The sequence below is a fragment of the Mustela nivalis genome (assembly GCF_964662115.1).
Source record: "Mustela nivalis genome assembly, chromosome: 2".
Classification (NCBI taxonomy): Eukaryota; Metazoa; Chordata; class Mammalia; order Carnivora; family Mustelidae; genus Mustela; species Mustela nivalis.
This window is the reverse complement of record NC_139021.1, coordinates 168,406,971-168,422,183: the sequence shown is the minus strand read 5'-3', so window position 1 is coordinate 168,422,183 and position 15,213 is coordinate 168,406,971. Positions and strand designations below refer to the sequence as shown.

Genomic DNA, 15,213 nt, shown 5'->3' with positions numbered 1-15,213 from the left:
TCTTAATTCTTTGTACACTGGTGCATTATTTTCTTTGGGGCTCATTACTAGAAGTAATACATTTAGGTCAAAGAAAATGTGCATATTTTGTATTAGTACATAATACAAAATATTAAGATACTACAAAATACCCTTTAAAAAATTTGTACCCCAGGCAAGGCTCCATAGCTCAAGGGTTAGAGCACTGGTCTCATAAAAAAATTGTACCCCAAAAACCCACCCACCAACAGAAAATGCCCATTTCCCTATTCTTTCTCTAACTCTGGATACTATCAGACTTTTGACTTTTTTGCAAATTCAAAAAATTTAACATGCACACCAAAATGAGGTCACAGTGATTTTCACCTCCTTAATGAGTCCATGATCATTTCCCTACTTAAACTGCAGTACTCCACTCAGCACTCCTAAATCCCCCTAAACTATTTTGTATTCTATAGACGTACTACTTTACAAAATTCTATTATTTATTTCTCTCCCCTTACTCTATAGAGTATAGGCTCCAAAAAGTTTTGGGTTTTATCTGTCTTGTTCACTAATGAACAGTGCTTTCCACATGACAGACACATTTTTAATATTTTATTTTTAAGTAATTTATACCCAACATGGGACTCAGACTCATAACCCTGAGATCAAGAGTTGCATGCTCTTCTGACTGAACGAGCTAGGCTCTCAGACACTCACATATTTATTGAACTGAATGATATGGCACTTATATGATACACACGAATTTCAGTCATGGTTGGTATGTTTCTTCTTTGACCCCTATGTCCCTAGTGTTACATACATCTTACCTTATCATAATAAGATAGTACCTTTAGGAGCAACAACTCCTTAGGGCACACTACACCAGACAAAACACCATGTTTGGCTATTAGCAGGCCAGTGGGTAAAGGAAAAAAATGCTCCTTGCTTCTGTGGACTCCTTGGGCAGTTGATCAAGACAGTGCAGCCTTGCCAATAAGGGCCATCCAACCACCACCTTGCTTATTTTAGCCCTTCCCTTCCTGTTTCTCTCCTGCAAATGCCTGGGGTGGGGTGGGGGGGAGCCTAGGAACAATAACCAACCCTAGTAAAGCAGACACTCCACCCAGGCAAGTGACTGCCAGCACTCATCTTCCCCACACCAGACCCAACCCACTCCCTACTAGGCCTTTGGCCCCACACCCTTTGCAGTAACAATGGCAGCTTTAGTGAGAGAGAGAACTAAGGTTTGGTAGAGCACCAAGTTTCATTGTTTTCCTGGAGCCAGATTTTGGATGTGAGATATAGGAGAGAGCAAGCAAAGGATAGTGACAGATCTGAGTAGCTGCAGCTGCTACTCTATAAAACATTTAAGTATTCATCCACTGTTTTGCTGGTAAGAAATTCTGTGATACAAAAATTCTTAGCTGTTACTTCCCTCATATTTGTCAACATCTGTAGTATCTATTCTCCCTTTTGGCAGCATATCCTATCAGAACTACACCAAATAAGGACCTATTGAATATTTTCATTGTGATATTCTAATGGAGAGGCTGTTTTCTATTATAGCAGTATTCAGACTAATGAGGGATTTGCAATGCTATTAGCCTTCAACATAATCCAGGGGGGAAAAAAGGAAATGATCACTGGGTACCACTGGCAAGCCTAAGTAACAAGTAAAGAACGTGGCAGAAGTAGTGTGTTCTAAGGAAACTGCCTATTGCACTTATCTCAGATTCCAGTTAGTGATGAGATGCTTTATTCCTAGTCCATTCCCTATTTCATTTTCACTCCTGAAAAGAGCAGTTGTAGGAGTAAATTTTGATGACAAGAGTTCTGGAAAACGGATAGAGTTTCCTCAGGAATTTAGATATTCCGGAATAGGGATTTGAACAAGAGACCTGGTGGATAGAGTAGGAAAATTTTATTACAAATGTCAAAGTGTAGTAGAGTGGGAATAACTGAGACCAGAAGCAGCTTCACTTGATTAATTTGCAGTGGGCGGTAAAGACAGGCACCACGCCAGCATCACCACTTTGTAATAATAAATCTTTCTTCTCTGGTGATGTTGTGAAAGGCACATGGTAAGGTTGCATCACTATGGTGAAATATCACAAAAGGGGTGGGACTGTCTAGAGAAGCATCTGTGTTTGGAGAAGGATCATGCTACAAATTATAGTCCAGAACACCCTGAATATACAGCACAGCAGTAATTTGGAATGTAACACTGGAAACAAATGTCATCAGCCAGTTGGTATATGCTGGTATCTTAACAAAATATTCAAGATAAGATGTTTGCTGGCACTTTAGCATATATTATCCCTGTTATTAGAGGATAGTAGTAAACTCAAAGCAAACTTCTCACTTCTGTTCAAGAGCCAGTTTCGCCCATTTGTGTTGCTTCCTTACAAATATCAGCTGTGTAGTCAGGTAACTGATCCTTAGGATGCTTTTTGTCATTAAAGCAAAGTGATGTTAGCTATTGAGGAGTGGGAATGTCAGGGAAACATTTACCTACTTCCTCCTTTTTCCTAACTACCTGCCTTACCCCACACTTCCCAAATGGCAATTTTTGTAACTCATCCACTTTTTAGGAGATGCTATCAGTGAACCAAACAGCCACACATAAATGCTTCTGGTTTTTCTCAGCGATATCTATTAGGTGATTATGTCTAAAAAAATGAAGTCCTACCTAACTTTTCATAAGGGGAAAAATATAGAACATGTAGCCTTACAAATTAACACCTCCATTGATTAAAGAATGTTGACAAGATCTAGATGCTTACGTGAACTCCCTCAACTTTGTTTCAGTGAAAAGACGCACAAGAAATTAATGGGATAATTATGCAAGGATTGAATAGTTCGTTCTTTATAGAAATTATTTTTGTTCTTAACCTACAATGGAAATACCTCCAGCAATATGCTTTGTAAATTCATTCTTGAATATTAATAACTGATTTCTCATTGAAGGAAAAAACTTAGCTGTATCCAACAATTCAGATATGGCGGAAGTGAAGTCAATGTTCCGGGAAGTTCTTCCAAAACAAGGTATCTAAATCACAATACTTAGGTCACAGACTGTTATAGGGACCAAAATAAAAAGTAGTAGGCGTGGCATATGACTGGCTCAATACTAAGTATTGGTAACTATTTTGTATCCTGTATGCCACATTTACTGTGCACTTATCATTACTATGTTTCTCTTAGGAATAGGTTATAAAGAATTCATCCATTGCTTCCCCCCCCCAGTAAAAAGATGACAAATGAAGCACTGTTTCTTAGACCTAGAAATCCAGTTGTACTCAGATTTGCAGATAAAAACATGAAATTGTCAGTGAAAAAAAAAAAAAGTGTAATTCACTAATGTTAAATAAGGTCTGAAAGTGGTGGAAAAGAAACCTAAGTCAAGCAACTGTTAAATGCTGATGGCGTAATTTAAACATTTATATTAATATTTGAATATTCATATTAATTATATATGTGTATGCTTATATGTTATATATTAACAAATATTAATATTAATACCATGCTTTTACTATGTAAGTATTCATATGCACTATGTATTTCTCCCAAATCTTTTTGCAAATTAAACATCTGATACAAAATGTTGTATGTCTCATAGGTAACTTAGAATGTTAGGTAGAAAGTTTAAAATGTCATCCTTATAAACTCCCTAGAATTAAATGTTGATATATTTGAAATAACTAAAACAAGAGTTTTCACTGACAATGGATTAAGTCGTTAGATGCTCATTCTAGCTGCCAATCCAAACCACCATACAACTGGGTCATCTCACTAAATCATTTCTTTTTTAAACTTAGGGCAGTTGTCAGTGGAAGATATAACCACAATGGTGCTGTGTAAACCTAAACTTTTGCCCTTAAAATCTCTGACTCTGGAAAAACTGGAGAAAATGCAGCAAGCAGCCCAGGATACAATTCGCCAACAAGAAGTGGCAGAGAAGGAACAGCAGCAAATAACTCACTGAATGGTAACTTAGCACTTCTACAGGATATTCTACAGCATATAGTATTAACAATAGCTAAATAATAATTTGCATCTGTATGCTAAAGATGATGTGTTTAATAAAATTGATAGTGCTTATAAAATAAAAATACCCAAGACTAACGAAACTTGTGAATTTAGACCCTCTGGTTTGTACTGAACATGAGCAATTAAAAAACTGAACCCAAATTTTATAGTTTTTTTTTCTTTTAACCAAGTTTTTAGAACTATAAATTACGGTTTCACTATTCTTATGACTGTGAGTCTTACAGATAACATTCATAGGTACAAGTGACTAAGTGAAACTTTTATATTCAGGTAATCTTTACATGTTTATTAAAAACTGAATTAAAGATACATTCTAATCTCGTACAAAACGTTTTTGGTGCTTTTACATCATCATCTAATTTTAGAACTTGTTTATGAATTTTGTGTTTCATATTTAAGGCTATTTTGCCTGATCAACTGGTCCTCCTGGCAATGACAAAACTGTATTTCTTAAATCTGATTTTTAAGAAACCTTCACTTATAAAGTAGTCCCCTGAGCTTTTAATGATACTGACTTTAAGGACTAAATTACCGTGCTACCTTTATTCATCCAGGTATCAAACACAATTAAAACCCTAAAAATAGAAAAAAATATATGGACTTGAAAGAGCCCATGAGATAAATATGAACATTAAATTTGGGGTTTTAGTGCTAAAAGACTGCCTTAACTATAATGGGTGTATTCCTAAGAATGTATTTGTAAATCTGAATATAATTCTTGGCTGGTTGCTACAATCAATAATAGACAATTTAAATTAGCACAGACCTTGAGGCCTTGCTGAGTTTTGCTCTGCAAAAGAGGTCAGAAATGTGATCATTCTTTAGAGAACTATTATTTATTGGTAGCTACTATCTTCTTAGACACTGGATAAATGTAAAAATTTCTGAGTTTCTGAAGAATAATTTTTTATAACACAAACACTGGTAACAGAACTTAAGGATGATGAAGGTATTATATTTTAGAAATTTCATTGGGCTTTAAAGAAGATAAAAAAACCAAGTATGTATGCTTTTCCACAGATAGTATTTAAAGAATTTACTATTATACTTTTGATTTAAAAGTTTGCAAAGAACAAAGTTAAATGCACTAGGTTCAAATACACTCTCTTATAGGATTTAAAATTTGCTGTGTAAAATAAGTTTTTAAAAAGACCTAAGATATAGGTACTCCCAATAAAGAATCAACACTGCTTCACATGTTTTATTTTGTCATACATTCTTTTAGAACCGGGTTCATTTTTCCAGTTTTGTAGAAAAATAGATGTTCCAGCCACCATTTATTTAACTGTCTAGTCTTTAAGACCAATCAATATGTTCCCTGGAAAAATGAATAAGTCTTATGACTAACTCATTTTCTTAAAGTTCTTTCAGACAAAGAAATAACTTTTTTTTTTACTCCCAAAGCATAGTATTCCAACAGCAGCAGTCAACATGGGGTTTTAGCAGCTTAACTTCACCCCCTAAATAAAGCTTTGTATAAACCAGTGATTTTACTACAAAAACACTGTCCTTGAAAGAAAGGAGTGGCAGTCAGACATCAATGCAAAACTTGGAATGATTAGGTCATAAACATGGCACTTACAAAAGGTAGCTTATGAGAATATTCCACTTAAGAAGTGGTTACTCTTCTGTCCCTCCTTTACACCCTCAAAAAAAAAAAAAAAAAGAAAAGAAAAGAAAGAAGAAAAGATAAAAAGGAAAACACTTCCTTAAAAATTCCCCTTTAAATTTTAAGTTTATAAAATTTCAGAAATGCCTTGTACCCAAAACAAGTGCTTCAAAAAAAAAAATAATAATAATAAAACAACAAAAAACCTGTGCTAACAACTCTTACAATTCAGATATATTTATATTTTTTTAATAACATCTAAGACTGTAAGAGTTCTTATATTCAGTAGCTCTCTGGTTTAAGACGACCTCCGTCTCCTTCACTTACAAAACGTTTTCTGCCCCTGTAATGAAAAGAACACAAACATGAAAATAGATACCAATTCTGACTATAGATCAAAATCAAAAAAGCCTTGGGTCTTTTGGCTAGTCATTAGGTTTTGAAGGGTTTTACTCTTTAAAAATTTAAAAAAAAAAAGTGAGCACACTTCTAATTCCTTTGAGAAAGACACTTTCCCTACTGTATACCTTAGGATATAACAAATCAAATGAACTGCTAATCTAAGCAGTTTTTAGTTAAATAAAAGCTTAATTATTGAAGTAAGTTCATTGTCCAAATGGAGTCATGTTGATATGTTAAAATATAAAGCAAACATGCTATTTAGAATTTTAATATTTACTCCTACTACGTTATTAGTATTATTTGAAAACTGAACAATGAGCCAAAGAAACACTAACATAATTTGGAATTATGTAAACTAGAGCTACACAACCTATGAAAATGTCCATTTCTTAAAAGTTTTTTAAGTTTCTTCTCAAATGTAGAAAAGCCATAACCTGTACATGGAAAACCAAATCAGAATCCAATTAATTCCAGTCTATGCTCCATTTGGAATTCCTACTATTTCAAACTCAAGACACCTTGCTTCAACCCAGGAGGAATAGTTGACCAGCAGCCTAAAGCAGTAAGTGGAAACAGAGTTTGCTCAGGATTAGCCCTCTTTCTCTAACATGCACAAGCACTCAAGACCTCACACAAATGTGTACTTCACCCAAATAAGCTAATGGGTAGAGGATAAAAAGTCACTTCAATGGCAAACAAAGTACTTTTAGGTATCTCCTCAACTGATCCTTGAGAGTAAAGTCACAAGAGAAATGACCAGTTAGGTTTCTGAACAGAGGCTGAAAAATTTTAAAAGCTAGTGCCTTTTCATATTAAGTCTAAGTAGAAATCAGCTACATTTTCCTGAATATAAAGGCTTCAGACTATAATATTAGGAGACTGAGATGGGGAACAAAGTAGTAAGTAAGAACCCTTACCAAAGTTGTCAGTATTTACTCATGTATACCACTTGCACATGAGTGATGCCATCACCAAGCAAAGGTCTATATATATATTTTTAGAGATCTGTATTTTCAAACTTTTTTTTAATCAAAGTCATTAAACCCTATCTTCCTCCTCCTCTATCCATAGCTTTTAAACTTTCCAGAGAGAGAGTACCAGCAACTATTTTTTCTGAGATTTCTCACAATTGACTTCAATAAAAATAGACAAAGCTTTGCAATTTTTTCAGATTAAAAATTATGAAGACTTAAAATTTATATAAAGCAGACATACACAAATTTATCTATTACTAACATTTAGACCTATTTATAATCTTCATTATAAGCTTTATTTTAACCACAAAAAAACTCATCAACTCCTAAAGAGTTAGATCCCAGTAGTACAAATATATTATCTCCAAAGAATCACACACATCCACTTTCCAATGAGGTAAGATTCAATTAGACTTAATTCTCCATTCCATGAAGGAGAAAAAGGAAGCAACATGGAGTACAGGAATGAGCCTAAATCTTTGAGCCAGGGAAGGTCTAGATTCATCCTTGGCCTCTATTAATGTGTGACTTTAGGAAAAGTATACCACACACTTTCTTAAACCTCAATTTTCTTATCTAACTGGTGTTAATATCTACTCTAAAATAATATTTCAAGTACATAGAACACAGCCTCGTACACAGAACTACTACACAAAGTTAGATTCCTTCCAGTGAACAAGGGCTTCATGAAGTAGGCATGTATAGATTTACAAGGGGGCAAAATAAGTTTTGCCCATTTTTCCATAAACTCAAAACAGATGATTTTCACTCCTAAGTAGCTTTAGGGGAGATGTTATTTTTCTGACAGAATTCCAGAATTCTTCTGGAATGACAGAAAATTAGCTAAGCCTTCCAAGCACTTAGCCAGTATCTTATGTGAAAGAAGTAATAAAGTACCTTGAAGGACAAAGATCTCTGAGTTGTTTGGAAATTATTCCAGCCTGAAAACATTCTTCTACAAATCGCTCAAGCACAGAGTATGAATGTGGAACATCCAGATTAATGTCTGGAATTTCATTGTAAATTCTCTCATAACCCTAAAACAAAATTATATATAGAATGTTAGCCCATATGAAATACATAATGCCATACAACCTATCACTGTCATCAAGCTACATTTAAGGCCTTAACTCTTCACAAAATTAGACTGAAATCAGATCTGATCCTTGGAAAGTACAGACAGCAGGTATGTTTGTTATAGAATGTTTTCTCTAAAATTGTTCTCTCAAGAGAGTTTAGGCAGATATCAGACACTGGACACATTTCTTCATCTACTTCTCTATATACATTTATTACTTTTTAAAAATACGAGGCAAGGGGCGCCTGGGTGACTCAGTCATTAAGCATCTGCATTGGGCTCAGGTCGTGATCCCAGGGTCCTGGGATTGAGAGCCCCACACAGGCAGGAAGCCTGCTTCTTCCTCTCCCTCTGCCCCTGCCTGTGTTCCCTCTCTCACTGCATTTCTGTCAAATAAATAAATAAAATATTTTTTAGAAAAAATACAAGGTAAGTAAGAACTTCACTATTTTAAATAGGAATAAATGAAAGTGTATTTGTTAAAAGATCATGTTCATGTTGTTTCTAGATATAAAACAGAACTTCTCATATCTTAAAAGTAGAACTCTTGGGACGCCTGGGTGGCTCAGTTGGTTAAGCAGCTGCCTTCAGCTCGGGCCATGATCCTAGGGTCCTGGGATCGAGTCCCACATCAGGCTCCTTGCTCGGCAGGGAGCCTGCTTCTCCCTCTGCCTCTGCCTGCCTTTCTCTGTCTGCCTGTGCTCGCTCGCTCTCTCTCCCTCTGTCTCTGACAAATAAATAAATAAAATCTTAAAAAAAAAAAAAAAAAGTAGAACTCTTGAGTAAGAACAATCGCATCTTTAAAAAACCCACTAAAGAGATACTTTCAAGAAATGGCTACAACGGGTCAAACATAATCACAACCATTTAAAAAAACAAAACAAAAAAAACAACTACAGGCATAGTATTATTAAACATATGTGAAAGAAAATTTCATTGACAATTCATAATCTTTATTCAATCATTACACATTTAAAGTATTATATATTTAAGCCTAAAAATTATGCAAAATAATGTTATACTTACTCTTTTCATTTGGTCCAGAGTAATGGTAGAAGATTTCCAAAGAGATTTTAATAAATCCAAAATCATCTTAAATGTACTTTCTCCAGTTGACTCTAAAACCATTACAATGGCCTAAAAATTGAATGAATGAATGAATCTTTGGTCATTAATTCATATAAAGAAACTGCTCCTAAAATATATCAGATTCCTTTTGTCTGACATGTAATTATAATCACTATAAGAAATTAAAAACAACTTACTCCCTTAATATTAAAATTTAGAAAAAAAGATATGCTATTAAAGAAGCATTAAGTCACTATAGTGCAAAAAGGAACACTTAATAATTCTCTGTGGAATGTCAAAGTAATCTTACTTCATATACAAGCTCGTGGTGAAAATGAGGTACTTCCAGTTCCTTAAGGCAATGTTCAGCTTCAGATATGTCTCCAGAGAGTAAATACTCTTTCAGCAGCATATCAATCTATTAAATTTAAAAATTGAGATATGTTAGAATTCTTAGTTTTTATTTACTTCTTAAAGATTTTATTCATTCATTTTTAGAGAGAGCACACATGTGTGCGCAGAGGGGGAGGGAGAGAGATGAAGATTCTGAAGCAGACTCCACACCAATCAAGCACGGAGCCCGAGGTGGGGCTCCATCACACAACTGCCAGAGCAGGACCTGAGCCAAAACCAAGAGTCTGATGCTTAACTGACTGAGCAACCAAGAGGTGCCCCTAGAATTCCTAATTTAAGAAAAAAAAAATCTGTGCTTTTTGTCTATAGGATTTACTTATTCTCAAAGCAGGTCACAAATAGCTGTGTAAGAACATATAGACTCAAAACAACACTATCATGACAAATTTTTTTTAATAATTAAAAAGTAAACCCCTGATGGCAGCCACCTGGTCCTCTGGGCCAGCTGCTCCAAAAACCGTGGCCACCTGGCTCCTATGTGTCCTGTGGTTCATGTCAGTCACCAGTCACCACAGGACCTTGGAGAGCTGCCGCCATCGCCACCACCAGTATGGAGGAGACACTTAAGTGCAAGAACCTCAAACTGGAATAATAATGTATTAATAAAGATCCAAAACTAAATGATGCTACACAAGTACCAGTTTACTGTACAAACTACACAGCTCATGTTCCTTGTTTTCCAGCACCCAACATAACTTGTAAGAATTTTGGTGGCAGTGAAACACGTTTTACTAGAAATGAAGTTGGTTTTCTCAAGCCTGTATCTTGCCGAAATGTAGTCCTTTCCATTCAGCCAGCAGATGGGAAAGAGGAAAAGGAATCCCAGAAATGGCTATTCATACAAGGTAGCAGTTGCACCGTCTCTTTTCCTCGGATGGTTGGGAGCAGACTGATTTTACCTTGGATACCCTGCCTTGGGATTTGGGCTTCTTTGATTTCAATAGAGCACTCTCAGTATGTGAATTCCCAGATTTTCCTTTTTCTTCTTCAAATAACACCTCGTGGATTCTGTGTAACTCTGTTTTATTTTGTTTTGTTGTTTTACTTAAAAACATATTATTTAATTGGACTTTGAGAGCTGTGTGATAACTGAGTCTTATTACTGTCTCTATGAGACCGAAAGCTTATTACCCCAATATTCTTTAATGCCTTTTCCAAAGGCAAGTAGCCCCTTGTCATTTTCACTTCTGAAAATTAAAAGTATGACTTATTCACACACACAAAAAATACACCCTCAATTTTTAAGTAGTTCATAATTATAAAGAAAATGCAGTACTTTAGTGTGCTTAATAATCACTGAGATCTAGGAATAGACTCAAGATGTACATGGCCTGAGTTGGGACCATAATGCTTCAATGTTCACTGTAAAACAAGGGATGTTAAAGACCACTAGAGGGCACTGACTGAAAGTCTCAAGATAGGATTTTTAATGAACTATCGCAAACTTTCACTTCCCTCAGGATGACCTTAGTAGTGCACTGGCAGCCAAAAAATAAGTGATGATAATAGAGCTTTACGAGACGGAGCAAAATGTACATACTCTCTCTTTTCTCTACAGCTAAAGATTTGAAACCAATTATCTAAAACATTCATCAGTAATTCAGCTTCTAGTTGTAGCTAAAGCAGCAAGACTTGACTTTCTTGTTTAAATAAATCTCTATGACTCCAGAGAGAAGGAGGAAAAGTTTTCCAGCAAAAGAACTTCAACAAGAATGTTCTTCCCTATACACTGCCTTTTAAAATCACTTTTGCACCTAGTACACAATCAATGAATATTGACTGACTGAATTAAATAATCTCATTTAAGTATCTTTGACTGCAACTTCTGTAATGTACTTTCATGAAAGGTCAAGTAAAATTTGATCAACAGAATACATCCTAATGAATAATTCCTATTATCCTGCTTTAGAAAAGTAATTATTTAAAGCATGGCATTTGAAGTGTTTTTACTTTATAAATGTAAATTAATATATTTAATAGATTGTATCATTTAGAGTTTTGTAACTTTGTTATGCAACTTTAAGTATTTAAATGTTTCCCATTATGTTCAATGCATTTTTTTGAGAATGATAAATTATAAACATGTGTATACATTTCTAAAAGTCCTCTTTGTCCAACTCATCCTTCCAGGTAAAAATAAATGAATATCTAAATAATGCAATCCTGAAACTCATATTGGCAGTTTTACTTTGGTTTTTATCTTGACTGTTTTTTGCTTGAGATAATTCATATAAAATAGTTTGACAGTTTCTCAAAATAATGATTTTAGGGTAGTATTACCATCTTTTTTTTTTTTTTAAAGTAATCTCTACCCCAACATGAGGCTCAGACTCACAACCCTGAGATCAAGAATTGCAAGTTCCTCCAAATGAGAAAGCCAGGTGCCCTCAGTATTACCATCTTAACAATCTTACATCTTTCAATCCATAAATATAGGTTATCTGGATAGCTTTTTATTTATTTAGGTCTTAATTTATTGCAACAATGTTTTATAATTGTTGGTATATAAGAATAATACTTCTCTTGTTAAATTTATTCCTAAGTATATTAATATTTTTATTCTATTGTGAAAGCAATTGTTTCCTAATTTCACTTCATATCATTCATTGCTAGTGTACAGAACTAGAACTGAATACTGTATATTGATCTTATACCCTACAACCCTGCTGAATTCATTTATTAGTTGACAGTTGGTTTTTTGTTTTTTTATAGATTCATTCAGATTTCCTGTATATAGATATAGATCATGTCATCTGGGAATAGAGATAGTTTTACTTCTTCCTCTCCCACTTAGATGCCTTTTATGTCATTTTCTTGTCAAAATGTTTTGGTATCTTGACTGCGTTTACAGCTCAATCTTTCCAACTTGAAAAAATTTTTAAAAGCAGATGTTGCAGTCATGACATTACAAACCCCAACTTGCCTACTTTAAGATATATAAAAGCAAACTGGTCAAAAATCTGTACTTTCAGCTCCTTAAACCCCAAACTAGGTACACATATCATTAAGATTAAATACTGAAACTATAGTCACATGAAAAGATTATACTAAAAAATCAGAAGCACATGAGCTATAAATCTTCTAATTTTCTTAACCATCTGCAAGTAAGATTAAATACTTTTTCTGGCTTACAGTTATAGAACATTACTTTATTACCAGAAAAAAAAGATCCATAGAGGGGCACCTGGGTGGCTCAGTGGGTTAAGCCTCTGCCTTCAGCCCAGGTCATGATCCCAGGGTCCTGGGATTGAGCCCCGCATTGGGCTTTCTGCTCAGCAGGGAGCCTGCTTCTGCCTCTCTCTCTCTCTCTCTGCCTGCTTGGGATCTCTCTCTCTCTCTCCCTGTGTCAAATAAATAAATAAAATCTTAAAAAAAAAAAATCCATAGAGAATAAATCTGGCATCTCAATTATTTTTACTTTTAAAGCATGCATATAGGTAGTGACCTTCCTTAGAAAAATCCACCACTCTGTTCTACTCTAGTGTTCATAACTCATAACTTATGATCTGACGGTATTCAGTTTCAAGCCACTCATTTAAAAATGTAGTTATTTACTGAATAACTAAATTCACAGTATTTGAAAAATTTTAAAAACCAATATAAGACTTCAGGCATTCCTTTGAGGTTCAAACATAGCCTTCTTATGAAAGCCCTTTTAACTTAACTCAGTCTTATTTTTAAGTTAGGGAAACCTTAAAAATTTAATAATGAATTATATAATTCATGTATAATTTAAAGCACCAGAGTATAAAGCCAAATATATAAAGGTTATCCAATTTTCCATTTGTAGCTTCAAGACTGAACTTAATTTTTTTTTCTAAGATTTTATTTATTTATTTGACAGAGATCATAGGTAGGCAGAGGGGCAGGCAGAAAGAGAGAGAAAGGTAAGCAGGCTCCCTGCTGAGCAGAGAGCCCAATTCGGGGCTCGATCCCAACACCTTGGGATCATGACCTGAGCCGAAGGCAGAGGCTTTAACCCACTGAGCCACCCAGGTGCCCCTGAACTTAATTTTTGTCTTCAAAAATACCAGCTAGAGGGTATAGTTTACTCCCCTAGAGAAATACATGTAAATTAAATTAAAGACAATACCCAGTAGTTGTTACCTCTTTAACAAGGTGATTAACAGACTGCTGCCCACCTCCAGAACCCCACACACTGTCTTTGCGCTTTCCACCTTTAGACATACTCAGGAGTACAGTAGCCTTGTCCAGAGCAGCTCTACCAAAAAAAAAATAATAATAATAATAACAACAATAAATAACTTTGGCAACTTGGACATGATTGAGGCTGACCTAAAAGCTTTCACGTAGCCTAAAAGAAACCTAAATTTCAAAAGTCTTTTAAAAAAACTCCTTTTTAAAATAAAAAGTTGGGAGCAAAAAAAAAGAAAATTTGCTTTTCATGTTAATATTCTCATACTCTTTTTTTCTTTTCTAGTCAAAAGAAATCTAACCTTATTACAAAATAATTCATCTAACTGAAGAGAAACATTTTGCATAAAACTTAACCTCTATGGATCTATGCATTTCCACCAGGGAAACCACTCCACTCTGATCTGAGTAGTCCTAGGAAAATTAACACCTACACCTGAAAAAACCTAACACCTGGCTAAGACCAAGTCGAAGTTTCCAGAAAGTTATAAAAATCATACAGGATGACTCCCAAATATTACATTTAGCTTAAAATTAATTATACCAAAGAACAAGAATAAAAAACATTTCCTAATATTGCTGTAGCAAATAAATATAAAATAAAATTGAAAATGGGCTCCTTTGTTAATACTGTCCATTTTACTAGAGTATTAAATAGTTACAGAATGCAATTCCTGAATGAAAACTTGGGCAGATCTTAAACATTCTCAGTCCAATCCCTCCGTTTTATAAATAAGGAAACTGAGGCCCAGAGAAGAGTGGTGTGTGACATAAAGGTAGCTAAGTGGTTTAGCTAAAATCCCCAACTTCTACATTATAGTACTGTCCTCTTCCTGTTATAGCTGTCAACAATCTCAATTTTGTTTTAGCAGCAGAGAATGCACACAAATGACAGAGATCTGCAATGTCTGAGTAATTCAAATGCCATTTCAATAAAATCCTGCAGAATTTTCCCCTTTCAAAATTCTAAGTAGAAAAATTAATTTACTTACCTAGCCTGTACACAATCTACAGTTCCTTTGTAACTATCAATATAGGTATTACATAAAATTCCATCTCCAACAGCTCTAGCAATAAACTGGCCCACCAACTACAATAAGAAAAAAAAATCTATATAAAAAAATCTAAAATGAACCTTTACAGGACACAATTTCTAAACACATAAATGATGAAGAATGGCTGAACTACATAGTCAATATCTAAGATATATAGGAATATTCAAAGACATCTACTTAGCACCTGCTAGGTATGCTCAGCATACACTCCCACATCTTACCCTTCAAGATGAGTACTATGGGCAGGGGCACATTGCTCCATTCTAATCCCCCAACACCTTTGCACACTGCCTGAAAACAGTGTATCATCAAAATTACTTGTTAAGCCAATGGCCTAAATTCAAGAGAACAAACCAAAAAAATGGGACTAGGTGTTCTCAAAAACTGATTAAAAGAATTTATTATATGGTGGAAACTTTGTGTAGAAATTTCTGTCTGAAAGTA

General features: G+C 34.6%; 2 protein-coding genes across 16 annotated transcripts in view; one reads left to right on the top strand and one right to left on the bottom strand.

Moving 5' to 3' along the window:
• The window catches only part of BBIP1 (BBSome interacting protein 1), a 44,019-nt gene that overhangs the window by 10,435 nt on the left and 18,371 nt on the right, over positions 1-15,213 (top strand). For 9 of the 15 annotated variants that reach the window (XM_082714341.1, XM_082714343.1, XM_082714339.1 and 6 more), the window contains exons 3-4: positions 2,932-3,009; positions 3,783-4,155. In XM_082714341.1, coding sequence (XP_082570467.1) covers positions 2,964-3,009; positions 3,783-3,949 — 213 coding nt within the window. In that variant the 5' untranslated portion in view covers positions 2,932-2,963 and the 3' untranslated portion in view covers positions 3,950-4,155. Of the gene's footprint in view, positions 1-2,931; positions 3,010-3,782; positions 4,156-10,242; positions 10,629-11,117; positions 11,941-15,213 lie in introns of those variants that run through there. The other 6 variants (XR_014306437.1, XM_082714347.1, XM_082714346.1 and 3 more) reach the window with 4 other exon arrangements.
• PDCD4 (programmed cell death 4) overlaps positions 4,273-15,213 on the bottom strand; it is a 30,526-nt gene continuing 19,585 nt past the window's right edge. Inside the window, exons 7-12 of the mRNA XM_082714313.1 lie at positions 14,707-14,804; positions 13,667-13,781; positions 9,456-9,563; positions 9,104-9,214; positions 7,897-8,036; positions 4,273-5,966 (exon numbers count right to left, since the gene is read on the bottom strand). Coding sequence (XP_082570439.1) covers positions 5,906-5,966; positions 7,897-8,036; positions 9,104-9,214; positions 9,456-9,563; positions 13,667-13,781; positions 14,707-14,804 — 633 coding nt within the window. The 3' untranslated portion in view covers positions 4,273-5,905. The remainder of the gene's footprint in view (positions 5,967-7,896; positions 8,037-9,103; positions 9,215-9,455; positions 9,564-13,666; positions 13,782-14,706; positions 14,805-15,213) is intronic.